The sequence below is a fragment of the Streptopelia decaocto genome, assembly GCF_964273445.1.
Source record: "Streptopelia decaocto genome assembly, chromosome: 1".
Classification (NCBI taxonomy): domain Eukaryota; kingdom Metazoa; phylum Chordata; class Aves; order Columbiformes; family Columbidae; genus Streptopelia; species Streptopelia decaocto.
Window position 1 is genome coordinate 67109389 of NC_138663.1, and position 21586 is coordinate 67130974.

A 21586-nucleotide genomic window follows, 5' to 3' on the forward strand; every position below is an offset into this window, starting at 1 on the left:
CAGGGAACTGCTGCAGAGAGTCCAGTGCAGGACAACAAAGACGATGAAGGGAGTGGAGCATCTCTCTTATGAAGAAAGGCTGAGGGAGCTCGGTCTCTTTAGTTTGGAGAAGAGAAGACTGAGGGGTGACTTCATTAATGTTTATAAATATATAAAGGGTGAGTGTCACGAGGATGGAGCCAGGCTCTTCTCGGTGACAACCAATGATAGGACAAGGGGTAATGGGTTCAAACTGGAACACAAGAGGTTCCATTTAAATTTGAGAAGAAACTTCTTCTCAGTGAGGGTGACAGAGCACTGGAACAGGCTGCCCAGAGGGGTTGTGGAGTCTCCTTCTCTGGAGACATTCAAAACCCGCCTGGACACATTCCTGTGTAACCTCATCTAGGTGTTCCTGCTCTGGCAGGGGGATTGGACTAGATGATCTTTCGAGGTCCCTTCCAATCCCTAACATTCTGTGATCTGTGACAAGCAGCATCTACACAAAATGGCGGCAGAGACCCACACAAACCTCACGGTAGCAACAAAACTGCTTGACGCAACGGCACGCCGTTTGCCTAAATTGCATCTCCTGGATGACAGGCAGATGATGCCACCTACCTCCCTCAAATCGTTGTCCAACCCGATGTGTTCCGAGTGCTGCCGCAGGCGGTCCTTCCTCCGCTGTGTGGTCGCGCTGCGGCTGGCCCAGCGGCTGGGGAGTCAGAAAGAGGGAAGACACACGTGAGTGGGAAATATTGGAAAGGAAAGCAGAGGAAGACACCAAAGCGCAAGCCTGGAGGTTGCAAGCTGGCACCTGAGCTCCCATGGGAAAGCGACGGGTGGCGACAGGCCAGCACGCAACCAGGGGACAAACCCCTGATAGAAACATGCTCACAGCCTGCCAGGGTCTCCAGCCAGAGATCCTGTGTCCCCCAAAATGCAGATCATTGATGCCACCACTGGGAAAACTGTTGTGCTTGGTTACCCAACAACATCGTTGTTTGCTACGTTTGATGAAGTTTGGTAAAAATGGCATCCATAGGAACAAACAAAATACAAAGATGTATTTTAAGCAACAACTTCTAAATTTTTTCTCTTTTGTGAAAGGTGGTAACTTCTCCTTTTTGCACTTTCTGCAGTACTTCCAGGAATTATTTCAGAGAATCTTGCGTCATTGCAATAGTAAGTACTGTGATATTGAGTACATCTATTTTTAAAGGTAACAAACAATACTGACTTTCTGGGATTAATCACATCGCTATCTTCACCATATCTTGTTTGCATCACGTTTATAAACACCACAGAAAGCCTGAACTTTTTGCTACATGTTCCTATGTGTCCAGTTGAATTTCTTCCTCATCAGACGCTGTTGCCTGAAAGAAGCCACTTGGTAACCAGGTTTCAAACTAAACCACCTTAAAGCTCCCAAGTGTCCAAACTCCTTTATGCCAGATACTATAACAAAACACAAAACAAGATAACTCTGTCCTGAGGAATTTCTAGTCTGATTGTAGAGTTTCTAATAATAGCATAGACTTCTGTTGCATCCTTGAAAACCAAAATGCTCAACTGGTGCAGACAGTAAATAAGTTAATACATTATTTATGAAAGAAAGCTGAAACAACACTCTATAAAGCAACCTATAAAGCATTAAAAATTAGTATCTTAATGCACATGAAGACTACATCTTCAGAATGGTATTACTTTATTACTGCGGTTGTGTTTATTAAAATGAAAAATATCTTTAAAATACAGTAAAAAAAGAAAAGCCTTTAAGTTTACAATCTTTCTGTCACTTCATGAACTCATCTGTTCTGCCTCTCTCCTGCACTCAGAAGATAAGGAGCAAAACTGAGGCGAAACAGAACACAAAGCCTGCCCAGGGCAGCGCTCCAGCTCCAGCGCCTGGTGGGATGGATGAACGAGGCTCTACCTATGGGAGGAAACTGCTCAGCAGAGTTTGAAGGGATAACCTAAATCTGGAAAATGAAAAAGAAAGAGGGAGGGAAGGAAGAGAGGAAGGAAGGAGGGAGGGAAAGGAAAAAAGGGAGGGGGAAAAGAAGGAAGTGGGGTGGAAGGAAAGAAAGAAAAAAAGGGGGGGAAAAGAAGGAAGGGGGGGGAAAAGAAGGAAGGGGGGGGAAAGAAGGAAGGGGGGGGAAAGAAGGAAGGGGGGGGAAAGAAGGAAGGGGGGGGAAAGAAGGAAGGGGGGGGAAAGAAGGAAGGGGGGGGGAAAGAAGGAAGGGGGGGGGAAAGAAGGAAGGGGGGGGGAAAGAAGGAAGGGGGGGGAAGAAGGAAGGGGGGGGAAGAAGGAAGGGGGGGGAAGAAGGAAGGGGGGGGAAGAAGGAAGGGGGGAAAAGAAGGAAGGGGGGAAAAGAAGGAAGGGGGGGGAAATGAAGGAAGGGGGGGAAAAGAAGGAAGGGGGGGGAAATGAAGGAAGGGGGGGGAAATGAAGGAAGGGGGAAAAGAAAGAAGGGGGGGGGAAAGAAGGAAGGGGGGGGAAAGAAGGAAGGGGGGGGGAAAGAAGGAAGGGGGGGGGAAAGAAGGAAGGGGGGGGGAAAGAAGGAAGGGGGGGGGAAAGAAGGAAGGGGGGGGAAAGAAGGAAGGGGGGGGAAAGAAGGAAGGGGGGGGGAAAGAAGGAAGGGGGGGGGAAAGAAGGAAGGGGGGGGAAAAGAAGGAAGGGGGGGGAAAAGAAGGAGGGGGGGGAAAAGAAGGAAGGGGGGGAAAAGAAGGAAGGGGGGGAAAAGAAGGAAGGGGGGGAAAAGAAGGAAGGGGGGGAAAAGAAGGAAGGGGGGGAAAAGAAGGAAGGGGGGGAAAAGAAGGAAGGGGGGGGAAAAGAAGGAAGGGGGGGAAAAGAAGGAAGGGGGGAAAAGAAGGAAGGGGGGAAAAGAAGGAAGGGGGGGGAAAGAAGGAAGGGGGGGGAAAGAAGGAAGGGGGGGAAAAGAAGGAAGGGGGGGAAAAGAAGGAAGGGGGGGAAAAGAAGGAAGGGGGGGAAAAGAAGGAAGGGGGGGAAAAGAAGGAAGGGGGGAAAAGAAGGAAGGGGGGGAAAAGAAGGAAGGGGGGGGAAAAGAAGGAAGGGGGGGAAAAGAAGGAAGGGGGGGGAAAGAAGGAAGGGGGGGAAAGAAGGAAGGGGGGGAAAGAAGGAAGGGGGGGGAATGAAGGAAGGAGGGGAAATGAAGGAAGGAGGGGAAATGAAGGAAGGGGGGGAAATGAAGGAAGGGGGGGAAATGAAGGAAGGGGGGGGAAAAGAAGGAAGGGGGGAAAAGAAGGAAGGGGGCAAAAGAAGGAAGGGGGCAAAAGAAGAAAGGGGGAAGAAAGAAGAAGAAGGAAGGGGGAAAAGAAGGAAGGGGGAAAAGAAGGAAGGGGGGAAAAGAAGGAAGGGGGGAAGGGGGAGGAAAGAAGGAAGGGGGAAGGGGGAGGAAAAAAGGAAGGGGGAAGGGGGAGGAAAGAAGGAAGGGGGAAGGGGGAGGAAAGAAGGAAGGGGGAAGGGGGAGGAAAGAAGGAAGGGGGAGGAGGGGGAAAAGAAGGAAGGGGGAGGAGGGGGAAAAGAAGAGGGGAAAAGGAAAAAAGGAGGGAAAAATAAATAAACAAACAAACAAATAAATAAATAAATAAAAATTTTAAAAAGGGACCAGGAAAACAACACCCCACACTCCCCAACCTTGGTACTTGAGTCAAAGGGACCCTGCAACACCCGTCTCTGTCCTGGCCTCTGTACTCCAGACTGAAGTGGCCCTGCTGGGCACCACACCAGAAGGACTGCTGTGACACAGCTTTTTTCTACAGGAGCTGTGATCAACAGGCAGAGCCCCTGGGGATTTGGGTTCTCTGCCTTTGATAGGTCTATACAGAGGGAAACATCAGAGGCAGGAGTGTGTGCTTGGCGAGCCCCTCCACACAGGTGGTATTGGCAAGGACAATGTCTCCAGATCCCAAACCCGTCTATTTCTGTGTGTGCCCCAAACAGGAGCATACACAAATAGGATCTGGGATCTGAACTGCTTGGGCGAGGAGTTTCAGCTGGTGACACGTAGGCAGATACAGGTCTGGAGGGGGAAGCCCTTGCACAGAGCTGGTCTTGAGTCCTGACATGTCTGTCAAGCTGTCAGGGATGCACAGGAAGGAGAACCTGACCCAAGAGAAGTGCAGGGACCTGAGCCCTGGTAGCAAACCTTCCTTTTTCCAGAGAGAAAGACTTTGCATACATATACCTATCTGCACCAATTCCTCCTGTGAGGTCACTAAAGACCAAATTTTGGCTAAATGCACAGGTAAAAAGGACCAAAAAAAGAGAGTCACAGGATTGACAGTTTTTATGGTCAGAATCAAAATCCCTTCCTACCTTCCAAATAATGCCAAGAAAATAAGTGCAAAGGAAGAAATAAACATCTGGGTTTGCATGTGACTATGGTTCAGCACCTTGCCATCCCATATGACAAGAAATTTATTTTTAAAGCAACATAGCCTCAAGTCTCTAATAACCAAAAAACAACCAGCCTGATAGGCGTCTGCACAGCAAACACTGTTATCTTCTCAGAGGAATACATTACTGACATAAGTGTCTTTGCACTTCCTTAGAAGTCTTAAAAATATCCAGCCCATGGGTTTAGTAAGTTGTCCCTTTATTTTTTTTCAGAAGCAACTCCCAATGCCTCACTAGATGACTGAGACGGGAGAAATAAAACCCTTCATTTTAATAATCTCAACAAGTAGAAATGCAGCAGATAGAGCACCCACTTGAACAGAGGATAGGAAACATAAAAGTGACTTTCGCCACCTGGCTCTAGAGACCTTCCATTTATTGCAGGTTAGTACCACACAGATTTCACACAATGAAATGCCAATAACACATTAGAAATTTAAGATATAGATCAAATATTATCCATATGGTATTTTTCTGCTCCTATTTATATGATATTTTCTGAATCCCAGACAAAGCTTTGATGTCTCTCCACCTGCATTTCTGCAGTTACTGGAAGATTAAAGAATTGCTATAAGTGTCCTTTGAGGGAATATGTCTCACTGAAGGTGAAATAGAATAAAAGCCACAGAATAATTACAAGTAATACACCATCATTAAAGCATTTTCAGTTAATTTCAGCCTTGTACTCCATCTGGGAGAAGGCACAGATCATTCTCCAGATTGTTAGGAAGAACTATTTGAACAGTTTCAGTGTGCAAATGTAAAGATCATTGGCCATTTATGAAAAAAGACTGCTGCTCATTAGCTGGAGTAATTACACATGTAGTGAGCTGCATGTTCCCTTTTCCCCACCTTCTCAGGGAAGAGGGAGCTGCTGGGGCGCTGGGTGAGGTCTGAGCATTCGGATGTCGCTCTGAATCTCTCTTGGAGATTTTCTGAAGATCTAACAGCAGATAAGCAGGATTAAGCAGCTAAATCTTTTAAAGCCTTTTCTTTACTGGGCCACATAGAATTTTCCCAAAATAACGCTTCAGTATCACAATAACCATTCCCAACCTCCTCATCAGCAGAGATTGCACTTGAAATTTCTCCGTCTCTCCCTTTGGTCACTCAAAGTGATTCTAAGGGGGGTAAAAGTCCTCCCCAGTGACCACACACCATCTCCTCTTGTGTTGCTGACATCCCACATGAATGTCTCTCCTGGCCCTGCCATCAGCTGACCCCAAAAATGCCTTCTCCCCTTTATTTTTTGCCTGTAGAGCCATGAGCATGGACTGCTGGCATATTTCATGTATTCCTTGCAGTGGACACATTGCTACAAGCACCAGGTTTCTGGGGACGAAGCAGCTGCAGCTCGGGCTCTGTGTTGTGGGGAGCCCAGGGACAAGGTGCTTATGTGGAGAAGGGAGAAAGGGCTCAATTTGGTTGTCTGCCCATATCTAACTCCCATGTCCAAAGATGAATGGTATTCACCTCCAGGGACTGCAAAAAAGCAGTGATATTTCAAAGGAGGGACCAGGGAAGACTGTGTTCAGGATAGAGGAATGGAATGAAGACATTTCCATCCAAGACCCTTTTAACATGAAGACAGGGAAGTCGGTATTGTTTAATATCAAATTAGACCCAGCAAGCATAGGAATAGGTTTGCAGACCTTGGAGGAAATACAAAGGCGACACTTGGAAAAGATGACACAACCTGTGATGCTTAATTTCTGTAATAAAAATGGTAAGATAGCATCCAAGCTATCTTTGATATCAGAAGCCAATCTAGCAAAAGAGCAGCCTCACCCCAGGGACTGTCCATGCTGTACTGCAATAATGTAATCTGCTTGGGTTCAGGAGCAGTTTGACACAGAGATTTCAAGTCAAATACACTTTGGATCAAACAAATTAAAAAAACAAAAGGTCAAAAGTAAGCTCCACCTGATCATGGGTGGTCTGACAGGGGATGTGTTCTGCACTGTCCATCTGTTCTGCACACACTGCTCCATGGTGAGGAGAACGAAGGCTCAAATAGAGACTAATGCACCTTCTCCATCTCTGCTCAGGAAACATTCTAAACTGCTGATCAGGTGGACAAAAATGAGCGGAGAGTGGTCTTGGACTGACAGCCTGTCTCATCAGATTATATGAAAATAAGTGATTTAAAAGAGTGGTACCCACAACAACCCTCCTCTGCAAGGAACAGCGGTGGCAGTTTGCCAGCATCACCCCTTAGTCCCTGATGAACCACTGTCCTAAATGGTATTTAGTTTGCAAACTCACTTGCGACAGTAACACTGTTCACGGGAGAGTAAATAGAATATAGGATGCAAGGATTCGACACATATTTTTCCCTGTGAACTTTATCCTGCATAGCTATTTTAAAATTATGTATTAGCTGAAATAAGTTAATTGCCCTTTTACTGCCTTGCACCAGCTGAGCAGAGAATCAGCACACAGGAGATGTGCCCATCAAGTTCCAAGTCCCCATAGCACGTGGTTCCTATTTTAGGAGCCATTTTTAAGCACAGATTATCAAATTCAGTCACACTTTATACCTGAAAACAAATATATTTGAATACAAGTAGTTAATATTTTCGTTGCACCTGTCAGTGGTTTGCTATATTAAGTTACCTAATGCATTGTCTTGTTTCAGATTTTTCATACTTAGCAGGTAAGCTTTTACTTCTTGCCAAGTTTAAATGACGCCAGTGTTGCGTGTGGACGGCTCATTGCTGACTCATTTCTCACTCATTTAGATGCACTGCAGAGATGCTACTCCATACTACTTGAAAGTGCAATTGTTTGGCTTGATTAAGAAATTAAAGAAATTTAAAAAAAACCCAACACACTTCATTAAAGACAGTCAGCCTTAAAACAGTACCCAACATGCAGAGAGGTAGAAAAAGCACATATAATATGAAGCACTCAGTACAAGAGACAGACAATTTCCCATACAAAAAATAATTTAAAGCCAGAATGAATTCTATCATCACATAGAGATTCAGCAAAAGGATACCTCTTGGCATTATATATATGTGTAAAATATTTTCTTTAAAAACATTAACCAATGTTAATATTGGTGAATAAGCAAATAGCAGTCCTATTAAAAAATTAAGAGAGCCAGGGTACTGGCCAGATAATCCTTGAGCAGTTCACAACTTGAAGGGGTCACTGGTGACAGAGGCCACGCATTGTGCCATAAACTGGAACACAAAAAGGAACCAATTTCATACACTTCCAATGCCCTAATTTCACAAATAAATACTGACACAGTGGTGATGTCAGCAAGATACAGCACAGGAACAAATGCCTGGAGAAAGCAATCAAGTACTTTTGAAATCTGCTTTAAGGGTAAGAATAACACATCACTTTTAGCTAAAGCCTGAGGGCAGGAGGCCGCATACAGCGGGATCTGGGCTTGAAGATTCGGACTGCGCCCTCATTTGAGGACTGCTGCAGGTCAGGTAGGACAGAGAGGACAGACAGAAAGATACAAGCAAGAGGGCTCAGGAGAGAGAAGTGGTCAGGGTGGGAAAGGAGAAATAGGCTGGTCAGGGGAGGAAGCAAGGAGGAAAGCAGGGCGCAGATAAAGGAGGGGGGGAAAACAGGGCTAAACAAAGAGAAAGGGGGGAAAAAAAGGATAATTTAAGACATTTCATAAATGCATAATAAAGAAAAACCTTCCTTTGAAAACCAAAATAAAAATCAGTTCCGTTGTAGGCTGAATGCAGGCATTCACTACAATTTCCCAGAATGCAAATATGTTTCCTATGCTTGCTTGGCAATCTGTTTTCCTCTGCAATATTTAACATCATTTATGAAGCTTCTTAGTACAAATTAAGTTACAATGTAATCAATTAGATTGAAAACACAGCTTGTTTCATTGTTTTAATTTTGCAGTATAAGCATATTCACCCTAATTTAACAATTAGCTAATCAACAACCATGAAGTGTTTATGTAGCTTGGCTTTTTGTCATTCAAATTCCCTTCCTGTACCATTGCGAACGCACCAGCCGGTGGAGTCCCAGCTATGATTTTAAAAGCCTGGCAGAAAATGCACACAGGGACGGGAGAGGAGAACGTGTAGAAACCAGAACGTGGTGCTGGGGGTTGAAAAAGGAAAGGAAGACTCTGGAAATGGCTGCTCATTTCCAGATAAATAGAGAAACTGCTTATGAGACTGCAGCCTGTTTTCTCCTGGGACAGTTTCTAGGAGGACTTCTGCAGCAGCCACTGCATTACGAGGTTAGAGGAGGGTGGACAGGTCAGTTTTGTACCCAGAGGAAGCTGCAGCTGCTGGCTGTAGATTCTGAAGGTTTTCCCACGATGTGGGGGATGAACTATTCTGTACGGAAAAATGTTTCTTCTAATTTCTAGAAATATTTGGACACAATAGTTATCGCCTTTTGGTGAAGTTTAGATCTGCATATTCTGCAGTTAATGTCTTTCCATGTTCTGGCAGTTTTGGTCAAAAAGATGATTAGGGAAACTGCCTATTCTCCAGTTTTATGGAGGTGGGGGTTTGCACTGTGGTGGGGTTGGTTGTTTGTTTGCTTCGTGGTTGGTTTGTTTGTGTTTGTAGTTTTGTGTTGTGGGTTTTTGTTTGTTTGTTGTTTGTTTTTTTCCATTTATTTGTTTTTAAACTTCTCATTTATTTTCAATAAAGTGCAGTTTGGAGTTATTTTCAATGAAGTTCTTGCTTCCAAGAAACCAACACTTCCTTACCACCACAAGGGAATAGGTAAAGAAAAGCCCTAATGACACCAAGCATCCACCTGCAGCTTGTCCAGGGCATGAGCAGATGTAAAAGGAGGCTCTCCAAACCCACAGATGACCAAGCAGATGAGAAAAGCAGAAAGCAATGTGACACTGGCTGGGGCCAGAGGAGCACGGGTTCACCCCCTTGACTAGTCTTTCAGAGGACACCTTGGGGGGATGCGGGAGGAGGCAGCAGAGTGACAGAAGTGGGGCAAAGTGTGCTGCTGAGCACGGCCGCGGGCTGACACATGAGATGTTATCAGACTTCACTTCTCTGACAGACTTTGGTGTTTTAACACTTGCACATGGTAATGTGATCAGCATTTGTTTCCAGCTGCGTTTAGGTGGAACTGATCCGATGTGACTGTCCACCTTCCCTCTGTCCCCAAGCCCTTGCAAGCAGAACCATACAACTCCTCTCCCAAACACCATTTCTGCCTGTCTAGGCAACATGGTTTTCTGGGATCATGTACAGGATGCAGGACTAAACAAATTAAAAATGTTGAGTGTTTGCATTATATTATTGATTTAGATATATTACACATGTAACAGCCCAGTAACTGACAGAGGTCCCTTCAGTGCTCTGCCTGACTATAGGAAAGGAACATTACATTATGAGCTCTAGTTATAATGTTTGTTACATTTTCTATCCAGAAATGAAAGCAATAAAAATCTGATTGCTGGCCAGCGAGGACAGGTTTTCATTAAAACAGCTCTGAATTGGTTTATTTGCTGCTATTCAACAACAACCAACTGGAGTACGGGAATGATTTTTTTTTTCCCTGCAAATACACCTCCTTACAACATTCAAGAAAAAATTTGCTACGTAAAACTGAAGTTTGCAAAAATAATTCTCAGCTATATTGTAATACCCTTTGCATTAACTTTATGAACACACAATAGCTACATGGGAAGCGCCAGGGAATAGAGTTGAAATGTTCTCTTCCCGCATTCCTATACGCAAAGGCACAGTTCTATATGCAAGTATAACATCTCTCCAAGAAGCATGCACTGGGAAATTCAAATTAATTGAAGGCTATACTTCAATTGTTTTTGTGGTCAAAAGAATTATGCTGTATTTGCAGAGAGCATGAAAAGACTATCTGCTTTACATGTGGGTGTAAATTCAGCAGAATTTCATGTCTTAAATGAGAAAGAGAGTCCACTCAGCTGCTCACATAAAAATCCAGGAAGCAGAAAGTTACAAACAGATGGTCTTGAGATTTTCCAATTACAAACCTTTTTGGCAATATACAACTGGAGGAATTCCAAACATTTGTCACTTTGACACCACTTCGTGGTAAGTAATGATATTTTGGTACTTACAAATTCCGAAACATGCTGCAATTTGAAGACCAAAACCAGCTATCTAAAATCAAGGAGTTAAAGTCAAAATTTAGGACAGGTGCCAATATAACAGAAGCAACTTGGAAGGCACAAGGAATACTATTTCTTTTTAATGCTTATTCATAGATTCACTAAGATTCTGCAGCAGATCCAGAAAATATAAGCAACTTTGAGCAGACTGAGAATGCTCGCACTGTTGCTGACACTGTAAAACTGAAACCCACCATAAGGATTAGAGGCAGACTGCTAAACACAGCATCCTACAAGATGAAGAAACCCTCCATTCCTCAAGGGAGCATTACCCATAAATTTTTTGTCTCTGTTTACAGGAACACTGCAAACAAAGAAACTTTGAAATATATATTCCTTGTTCTGGTTGTGGGGGTTTTATTGTTGTTGCTTGTTTTTTGGTTGTGTCTTGCTTTTTTTTTTTTTTTTTAATCTCTTTTAAAAGATTTCAGCTCTTTAAACACATTTTATAATTTGCAAGTCTTATTCCTAGTAGGTTATTAAAAAGGAATTAGCTATCGGGGGGTGCACAAAAGGTGTATAAATAGAATTGAGTGGGCACCTTGTACAGGAGCTCAGAGCAGTGTGAGTACATGCACATGTCTAAAACAAGAGCTAGCTTTAACATTTGGACAATCGTAGTTGTTGGAGCTCTCGGATTTATCTGTGCTCCCACATTTTGGCTTGCCACAAAAACTGGAAGTGAGGGCTTGAGCTAATAATTTCAGGAACTAGTAATCATTGATGCACAGATCTTCCATTTTTGAAGAGGGAGAAAAGCCCCCTCATCCTGGGTTTTGAAGGAAAGAAGGAAAAAAAAAAAAGAAGTAACATAGAACACTTACTTTAAATTATAATTGTATAAATGTAAAGTGTATCAGTACTCCAGGTTCTCATTTTATATTAGGTCATTAACTAGGTAATGCCGTGCTCAATTCCACAGCTATAGGTACTCCACCTTCATATCAAAGTGCTCTACAGAACATTATCAGGCTCAGAAGAGAAACTCAAATATGGAACCACATAATTTCCACCCTCAAAAAGTTATTGTTCCAGGTTATTCCAACGTGGAAACTGAAAGAGAGCTATAAAAATCTTTGGGTCACGTAATAACAGCTAAAGAAAAGAGAGGAACAGAGCAGACATTAATTTAATTCTGCAGTATGGTATGCAGGTTTCAATACCAAAATTGCTTTCAGAATCTGAATTTTGGCTGGGTTTCCAAATTATGCTATTCAGTGTAAAACGGCAAAGAAACTAATTTTAAATTTACTCCAGCAACAACAAAACTACAAATATGTATGAGAAGACACGACACTTACCACTCAACAGAGAGCAGTACTCACGAATCTTCCCAAAACCAGAGGTAACACTTTCTAACATAACCCAAACCATAGCTATAAATTAAAAAGTCGCAGCCCATACAAAGCAGAAATTGAAAGAGTTGTTAGGTTTCATTAGAATAGTGAGAAGGCATCCAAAATTATGACTACTGTCCAATGATGTTAATCTTTTATATGAGAAACTTGCTTTCACATCCAGAAAATAAAACACGCTTACTTGTTATTAGTGGGTCCCGTTGCCAAGACATCCGATTGCAACTTTGGGAAAAATCCTTGTTCATATTTCCCTTGACCGATCTTCATATCAAGTAAGTGTGGGTGGATGGCTGTGTGATCAATCTTCATCAGCCGCTGCTCAATGGATTGGGCTGCAAGTGACAGTCACACGTGAACAACCATGTTAGCGAAACACCTTAAGACATCCCTGAAAACACACTAGGAAGTTAAATATTTATTAATAGTGACTTCAGATCCAGAAATGTGTCACTTAAAGAAGTGAGGAAATGTCTGTGCTGTTATTTTGTTATTTTGCTTTCACCCAACACAACTGGCACAAGCAAGTTAGCCACTAAGCAAGCAGGTATTTACAGGAGCCTGTGAGATGGGTTATGAATTGGCAAGAGCAATTCAATGTTTGGCTTTAACCTCCTTTGTCAGAATGGAGACCTCTGACACGGGCTGCAACTCTTTGTGGGGTCGGGCACATTACTTTGCCCCAGACACCTCACCCTGGGCAGATGCACAGGGGATGATACCTGAATTTTGCAAACGCCTGGCACCTATAATGATCCTCCTCCTGAAATTAGAGGTGCTTTTTGAAGGCCTGCCATCCTGCAATGACATATCTAATTGTAGCAAGGCCCGAGGAGCACCAAAAAGATCAAGAGATGTCTGGAAACAAGGGAGGCTATGGCAAGACTGGAGATGGCTCCCCAGGAATCTCAGCTCCACCGAGACTAATGTGGTTCAGTCGTCTGTTTCAAGGACATGCGGATTTCATCTCGAATCTTGAGCAGGATGAAAATAAAATCTGTCACCCTCCCAACACTGAGTCAGATGCTCTGTGAAGAAGAGGAGAAAGGATGTGTATGGGGCAAATCACCATTTAATTAGCAACTTTAATATTCAGCTCTGTAGTCCATCCATTAAGGGGCAGGCCAATTCTTTTCAGCATATCACAACTAGCGAATAAATATGCAAAACATGGAAGCTAAATCCAGTTTCCATTTGTCAAAAACAACACAGAACTCGTTTCCTATTTTATAAAACTGTGATGGGAAAGAAACTGTCATAAGATTTGCATACATTATCATTAGAAACATAGCAGCTTTTTTTTTTCCCCTTCTAAAAAAAAAAAAAAAGTAGATTAGTACGGTTTTATTTTGGAGAAATGGACAGGATGGTGTGGGACCAGGGGGTTTGAAGGATTCTGGAAACAGCAGGTTAAATTAACAGGTGCTGGATTGATGCTAGGGTCACACATATTGTGAATATTAAATATGAGGGAAAGTTGGTATTACTATCAGTTTGCTGCATTTCACAAGACAGAAAATGAGGTTCCGGTGCCACAATGTCTACCAAAACTAGACGCTGAATAGACAGTCGACCTGCAAATTAGAATTGGTTTTAAACAGAAAAAGTTAAACAGGCACAGGATTTCTATTTCTGCCGCATTTGTAACAAGTAAAATGCTCTGAAGGAATTTAAAAGAGAAATGTGTTTGCCTCAGCTCATCAGTATGTGTCCCAATAAATTTAAGAGTATAATTTCCCTGTATTACTTGGAAATGAAATAAATACTTGCACAGTAAGAAACTCAAGCATAATTTGAAAATGCATCCTGCGACTGTAATGGAAAAAAATCCAAATCTTCAGTACACAGGGCATTGTTCATTAACACCGAGAATCTATTGCTCGATCTACTAAATATGCCACACAGGACTAGGTCTCCAGCATCCCCCGCTGCTCTAACCAAATGGCATAAGGCAAAAAAAAAGGTCTTTTTAAGGGAAGGGGGAGACGAGGCCAGTGGAGCAGACACCAGGGCTCGGCTCCTCAGTGTGGCTGGCGCTGGTCCCACCACCATAGTGAAGGAAACCTCTCCTGGCAATGGAACAGGAGCTGCCGGAACCAAGAAACAGCAAGCCCAGCTCTGTGGCTTGGTTTGTGTCGATTAAAGGCACCAGCCTAGGAGAGCTCAAAGAGAAGGTAAAGGCTTCTGCTGTTTCTACCATTTAAAGCATGCTCAAGTTTTTGTCTAGGGAAAATAAGGACACCGCTGAGTCCTCCTCAGGTAGTTCTAGAGCTTCCTCATCAGCTCCAACACTCAGATGACTGAGGACCTATATTTTTTTTGTGAATGACATTGTACTTTTGAATATTTTACCAGCCCATCTGAACATACCTGCTTCTTTCAAAGTGCTGCATTTCTGGTAGCTAGATGTCCGCAGTGCAGGGGCCCTCACATTATATAGCTTTATTTTCTCAATGCGGGAGTCAAATACTCGCAGAAAAGGGTCCTTCTCCTCCCACTGGGAGATTATCTTATTGTCTATGAAGGTTGCAAACATCTGTGTTTCAATGAAGTGTGAAAGGAACGGGAGGTAAGGCTCAGGTTGGTCCGAAAGGAAGGAAGCCTGAAATACAAGACAGCTCATTAGTGCCATGTTCCTTCCCGGCGTTGACACGACGAACCATCCTGGAACAAAGAACCATTCCAGCAGCCAACCAAAAAGCTTGGGCAAGGCTTCCCCACTATGAAAACACCTCTGAGAGAGGTGCAAATTGATCTATGAAGGGGTTTGGTTCGTGGGTCACCTCTTGAGTCATGACTGTGAGAAATAAGCAGCTGGGGAGGCTTTGTGACAGCTAGAGTAAAGGGAATATTGAATTACTGAGGAAGTATCTGTGCTTCCAAGCTTTTCAAAGCAGCCTAGGAGCTACCACCCGCAGGAACGAGCCCTGTGCAACCCCCAGTAGATCACCACCACATGTGCCCACTGGGGACCTCTGGTCTGCACAGCCCTACTTGGGACCACATCACTTACTAAGGTGTTATACATACCAAGGGGTGTACACTGCTCTTCAGGTAGTGCTCTTTTGTGAAGTCAAGCAGGGCAATTAATCATGAATTTCCAATTAAAACTGAGTGTGTTCCTGTGTCTCTAACTGAGCTTTAAAAACCCTGACCTTAACAGTCCATTTTATTGTAGCAGTAGTAACAGAGATCGCTTAAACAACTCCCTCCTTTTGAATGCTGCACTGTTCATTGCCTGAATACAAACAAGACCAATAAAAGGCATGGCAGCATTTTTTAATCAAAAACTGACTCAGATCAACACTTAGTCTGATCCTGCCTGCCTGCCCCTCTAGAGAAGGACTTGTATCTGAAAAGGGTGATGGCTAAGAATGCTATCTACTTTTCAGGGTCACTCAGAAATAGTAACTGTGCAAGCTTCCCAACATTTCTCATTCCTTTTACTAGCCTACAGTTTCTTTATTTCCTCATTTCTAATCACAGCTTCCTTTTCACTCTTGTGTACACACTACAATGGAGTCATAACAGGACTCTTCTGACATAACAATATGATTAGCCTCTACAGAACAACACTACCTATTACCAAGAAGTTTTGTTGTGAAATTTGGAAACAAGAAAGACTAGATTTGGGTTTTGTCTTATTGGGTTTTCCTCTCTTTCGAGGAGGAAAGGAGGAGGAAAGGAGGAGGAAAGGAGGAGGAAAGGAGGAGGAAAGGAGGAGGAAAGGAGGAGGAAAGGAGGAGGAAAGGAGGAGGAAAGGAGGAGGAAAGGAGGAGGAAAGGAGGAGGAAAGGAGGAAACGAAAGTTCACTTTCCTTGCCATCCTTTCACCAAACGTGCAAGAGAAGCCCATCAGCTGGGCAGAAGCCCGCCAGCTTGGTTTGTACAAGCCAGAACAGCCCTGATCAGCCCAGTGCATCTGCATTGATTTACTCTGGCAGGCGATCTGGCTCCGTGTAATCAAAATAGACAAATCCCTCAGTAAGGCAGATGAAGAATGGCGGATTAAAGAGTACCTAGGCTATATATACATAATATAGCTATTCTCCCTCCCTCCCAAAAGCACTTCCAGATGGAAAAATGAATACGGGGCTATCTTTACTTTGTCAAAGTTTTGCATTTGTTCCCTGTTTGTCAGCCACGACTCCATATCGGGGGCAGCCTGAATGACGAAAGCCTCATAGTCTGCAAACATCTGCGTGAAGCGGTTGGCAAAGACCTCGCGAAGCTGCACGTTCAGTTTGTAGTCCCTCAGCTCCACCTCCTCACAGGGCAACTTCCCACCCTTCTCCTTCTCTGCGAGGGGAGCTGTGATGGTCATTTTTTCCACCGTCACGCCCGTTCTCTTGGCGAGAGCTTGCAGGCGAGCGACCGTCTCATTGCCTTTCAGCAGCTCGTACACGTTGAGGGCATTGCTGGGTATGTTCCCATTCTTCTTGTCATTCACCAAGTCACTAAGAACCAGGTTCTTGAGTTTGGTGGCACTGTCACTGCAGTGCAGGTTACCCTCTGGTGGGATCCCAAACTGCAGGAGAACCTCGGAGATTTCCTGGATAAACTCCAGCTTGTTGGGGAACTGGGGAAACTCCTCTGGCAGTTCAATGAAATGGTTATCGATGTCCACAAAGCACAAGTTTGCCTGAAATTCAAAGAAAAGTTTCAAGACAGAGGCTCAGCATGGAATTGGCTCCCCTGCTAAGTAGCCCTGTTTTCCCAGGGTGTTTCCAGCCAGAAGGATAAGAGCGCACACATGCAGGAGACTTAAGCTCTATCATCTAACCTGGGACACTTCAGACTTCAGCAAACCTGGTGAGCCAACTGGATGGCAATGATGTAATTAATAAATAAAGCCTCCTGCCCCCTCCTGTTCTCCTGGGACTTGCAGATCCCAAACTACCCACTACAAAGATCTGATATCCCCTCCCAGACCAGCCAAGGACACACAAGTAAGCAGGTTGTGCAACACCACTTCTCAGTAATTCACACAATTAATTTGTGTTAATTACTGCATCTCAAGGGCACATTTATGTTACCAGGACCCAACTGCAATAAGCCTCTGGAGCTGTGGTACCAAGGAATGAGATGTTCAGTGAGAAAGATGACACTGCTACTAGCAAAGGTACAAAAAAGGGTTCCCATGCAAATCCTTCAGGATCATGTCTGAGTATAGCTTGTCTATGGGAGGTCAAGCCCTATTTCCCCACTCCCCCTACCCCCTGTTTCCATGGAGGCTTTTAATCTTGGCAATTCCTCTGCATGAGATTTAAAGAGTGCTCTTAGACAGCTTAGCTATGCAGGGAGATGGATCTCAGCCCATAAGATTAAAGCTAAGTGAAGACATGAATCTAGTGGAGCAGATACTTTAACTATGAAAGTGTCAATGGGGGGATGGAAGAACCCTACATAAAAAGTAATTACATTGCAAATGCACCCTCAGGAATAATAGCAGAATGAAAAACAGTAATTGATCTTCTGAACTGCAGCTTGCATCTGAAATTCTCTGTCTTGAATGCACTGTGCTGAATAAAATCTTAAACCAGGTCAGATTCCCAAGGTGCTGAGCTTCCAAGGTTTTTTCCCCAGCATAAAGCTGCAAAATAGGAGATGCAGGAACCCACAGGGCAGCAGGAGCAGGTCTTTGTTAGCCTGACTTGGCCATTAGCACAGCTCCTCTGCCTTCTCCAAGCCACTTTTCCTGTTCTTCTCACAAAACACTGTAGACTAATCTTCAGATTATATGAAGAGAAAGGACTTATTTTCCTCCTTTTTTTGAAAAGGTTGATTTTCAGCAGGACAATATATTCCACAGCAAACATGGTTATAATATATTGGATATTTCAGGGATATGCTTGAGATTAGTCACCTTTCACATAGATACTTTAAAGGGTATTAGGATTCATTCCGCAAAGCAGAAGTGTCCCTTCAGCTCACTTTTGCATAATAAATTTGGACTGTACAAAAAAAAAAGCATTTCTTCATACAAAACAGTTTGCTTTACTTAACTATACCGCTATTAAAGAGTTGTGGTATGCATCAGTACAGTTCTTTAGCTCAGGGACTGTCTTCTTATCTATCAATATTTCATTTCAAAGGCTTTTTAATTTCAGCTCTGCATATCATTTACAAAATTTGAAAAATGAGATTTGGATTCGGAAAACCCTTGGGGAATTGGTCTCACTTCCCTCTTCAAAAACGTCTAATGATTAAAGTTAATGCAGAGAGATTAGTAACCTTAAGACAGCATGATGGTCAGTTGTTAGAATTTTTATCTGTAACAAACAAATGGTTTATATTTAGGCCAAGAGCTTAAAAAGCTAGCCCCTGGCCTGAACAATAAAGGAATACTAAAGCAAACAGTGCTTCATCAATGCTTGCATGTGAAGGATTTTCTATTTTTGATTGTCTAGATGAATCTGAGATTCAAGATCTTCCCTGGTCAATACCTCTTCTTTCTTTTCCTTTCCCACAGTTACTGGACCTGTGGTGCTGATAAATGCTGTGCTGGTATTTTTCTCTCATTTGTCAAACATCATAATGGGGTTGGGGGTGTTCCACCCCACTATTACTCTTCTTTCACTGGTGATATTTAATTTGTTATTCAAGCAATCCTGCAAGTCCAGCACATTAAAATTTTAATTTAAGGAAAATGACAGCTTAATCTGCTAAATAAAAGGATATGACTAATAATTTTTAAAATCACAGTAATTATGTAACATTAGCATGGTTTTACTGAAAAAGCATAGCTAGATACCACTGTTATTTCCACGCCAGTGCAAATTTCATGCAATTGGGCCATTGTATCCATGAGGTAAGACTTGATTTGCACTGTTACATCCCAGCTAGGCTAAGAATCAGTCACCTCCACCTAATACTTAATATAGCTCTTTAATAAAAACTGTATGGTCCTTGCCCTGTGTTTATCCCCCCACTTCCACATACAAACTCCCCCTCCTTCATATTCTTCTCTGCAGCTGCTCCCACCTGCCTTCTCAGTAAGAGCCATAGGGCCTCTGTCTCCAGGAGATGTCCCTGCATGGAGCTGGGCACAGCAGTGCCACCGTTATGAGATGTTACAGCCATACACACACTTATTCTTAGGGTTCCCATTGATTTTAAGAAGAAACCCAAGTTAAAATGTGTGGCATGCTCAAGAGATGGGTCCAGACACCATCTCCAAAACAGACAGGTGAGCTATATCCCAAAGACTTTGCAGTATGGAGAGAAATCAGTGCCCATGTTAAAATATGAAGCAGTTTTAATAATCTTGGTCAAATTTTGAGTAGAAAAATCTCCATTTCACACTCTGCCACCAGTGATTTTAACACTTAGACTAGGAGGATGGCCTTTCCTTCCTTTTTTTTTTTTCCCCCCTCCGGGGAAAATCTGATAGACCACACAAAGTTTTCACTTCTCATTGCACAGGAGAGCAGAAGATCTTCAGTCCAAAAGATCATCAGTGGAGTGCATCAATATTTCAGAAATATGTGTGTGTATATATATATATATATACACACACCTATAGGTGGTTCACAGGCATGGTATCAACGCAAACCTGGCTTGTTAGAGGCCAGGACACTGGTCTAGTGATAGACTTTGACACAGTCAGGAGCACATGGGCTCACCCATAGGTGGAACAAGGCTGGCAGGATGGGGCACGCTTCTCATCAGTGGTGGGGAGACAGGAACAGGTTTATACCATCTAGCAAACAGACCCAGTTTCCTAAGAACCATCCCCAAATGAAATGCTCTTTAGCCCTGTGTCAATAGGACTGACCAAGAGTAACAAAACATGGTGAAGCATGTGATGTAGGAAAGCAGAGAGACTTTTCACGTCACAGCAAGAAGCAAAAACAGAAGCATTTAGAAGCCAATGGAATTAGTGGCACTCATTAAATTCAGAAATGGACCAAGAAGGGCTGAGGAGACTTCCCCTGCTACCTCCCCGCTGCTGGCAAACAATCTTCACGGTGCCAGAGAAGCCTCCCAACACTGGGCACAGCATTTCCCAGCAGGAATTCACACAAATATTAATAACACGTTTCAGAGTAGCAACCCCAAAGTTGGAAACTGACCTCCTGAGGCAGCTCCAGCTTGGAGCGGTCGGTTCCCTCCTTGGACTGCAGCCCCATCAGGTAGGGAACGGGAGCGTCCAGAAAATGCAGGAGAGAGGCGGGAAGGATGGGGACGTACACGTGCTGCCACTGAAATGGGAACAGCAGCGTCGTGATCCCCTCTGCCACCGTCATCAGACGCTGATAATCTAGACAGGGAGAGAGAGACTGAATTATCTTTCTCTGTTTGGCTTTTGAAATCTGGCTGGCAAGGACAGTCAGTGACAAAACAAGACAGACCATGTTTATATAGTACGATGTTCTTTTGAAAATAAGACGGCATTTAAGAGCCTTAAATATTATTTAATTCATCAAAACTCATTACCCCCAGGAAGAAACTGCTGAACATAAATATTCATATCTTATCTAGACCTTTTCTGTCATTAAATTCATTTATTAAAAGGCTACCAAAAGATCTCTCTAAAGTACAGGATAATAATACTCTGATTCTATAAAAAGCATGTATTTTCACAAAGCAAAAGGAGGAGAAATAAGTGAACTTCAAGGAAACATTGTGGTAAGGTTTTCTTGCTTGCTCCTGCCTGCCTGGCTCTCCTCCACTTGCTACCACTTCTAAGGCTGAGTGTATTTTCCAGGAGACTCATTTTGGTCAAGTACCAGCAGAAGTTTACAGTTCCTACGTATTTAAAAGCATCATTGTTACAGAAAATCCAAACAGATGCCTAACAGAAATTTAGTTCTCAAAAATATTCTGTATTTGAATTATCTGCATAATTATATTGCATTATTTTCCAAAATGTGTATTTAATTCACTAGTTCATCACTTTGCAATGTTTTGGTTCAAGTAAACACACTGTGCATTAGGCTTTTAATTAAAATGTGATTCAATACATTTGAGCTGCAAGAATATTTCCAAACTTGGATAAGAGCAAATTATTTCTCAAGTATCTAGCTGTCATGATGCAATACCACAATCTATTTATTAACATAAAAGAGGAAATTTAAATTTAAGAACACAGTTTAATAAAAAAGAAACACCAGATGTTGATAATAAGGAGATGTTCATCCTTACAGTGAATTCCAAACTGCAGACAAACCATCAGGAAACAGGTAAAGACCTCTGGGTCTTGTAAACTACAAGTGAATGCGGAACCAGATGGTTGCTTCTACTCCATATTACAGCAACTTCTGCGTTAGCAACAACTCCCCCCAAATTACTAAGTACTTAAACCTCAATTCCTTAGGAATCTTAACTTACACTGAAGAAGCAGCACATGTCATAGTAGTTAAAGACAGGGACACTGAAATGCAAGCTTGTGAGTGACTTTGAACTTGCAGGAGGCGGGTGGCACAGACAAGCATGGCAGTCGGTTCCGATTCCCATCCTGGGCCTCCTCCACTCATGAAAGCTGCTCTTCACAATGTGTAAAAGGAACTGTTCCCCACAGCTGCAGTGCACAGGTACATTGCCAGTAACCACCAAGACTGGTAGAAGGGATATCTCCGCTATGGCTCTATCCAAAACCAGTTCTCATCAATGCCAGGCAAGTCTCATGAGCTTTGGCTTGAGCAAGCAAAAGATTTTCAACCTCACCAAGACCAGATCCTTGTAACACTCAGCTTGTTGCCCCTTT

General features: G+C 43.2%; 1 protein-coding gene across 2 annotated transcripts in view; it reads right to left on the reverse strand.

The window, feature by feature from the left end:
- The window catches only part of DENND5B (DENN domain containing 5B), a 119458-nt gene that overhangs the window by 27073 nt on the left and 70799 nt on the right, over window positions 1–21586 (reverse strand). For both annotated transcript variants that reach the window (XM_082059071.1, XM_082059072.1), the window contains exons 4-8: window positions 19953–20140; window positions 15983–16519; window positions 14249–14480; window positions 12063–12213; window positions 601–694 (exon numbers count right to left, since the gene is read on the reverse strand). In XM_082059071.1, the coding sequence (XP_081915197.1) occupies window positions 601–694; window positions 12063–12213; window positions 14249–14480; window positions 15983–16519; window positions 19953–20140 (1202 nt within the window). The remainder of the gene's footprint in view (window positions 1–600; window positions 695–12062; window positions 12214–14248; window positions 14481–15982; window positions 16520–19952; window positions 20141–21586) is intronic.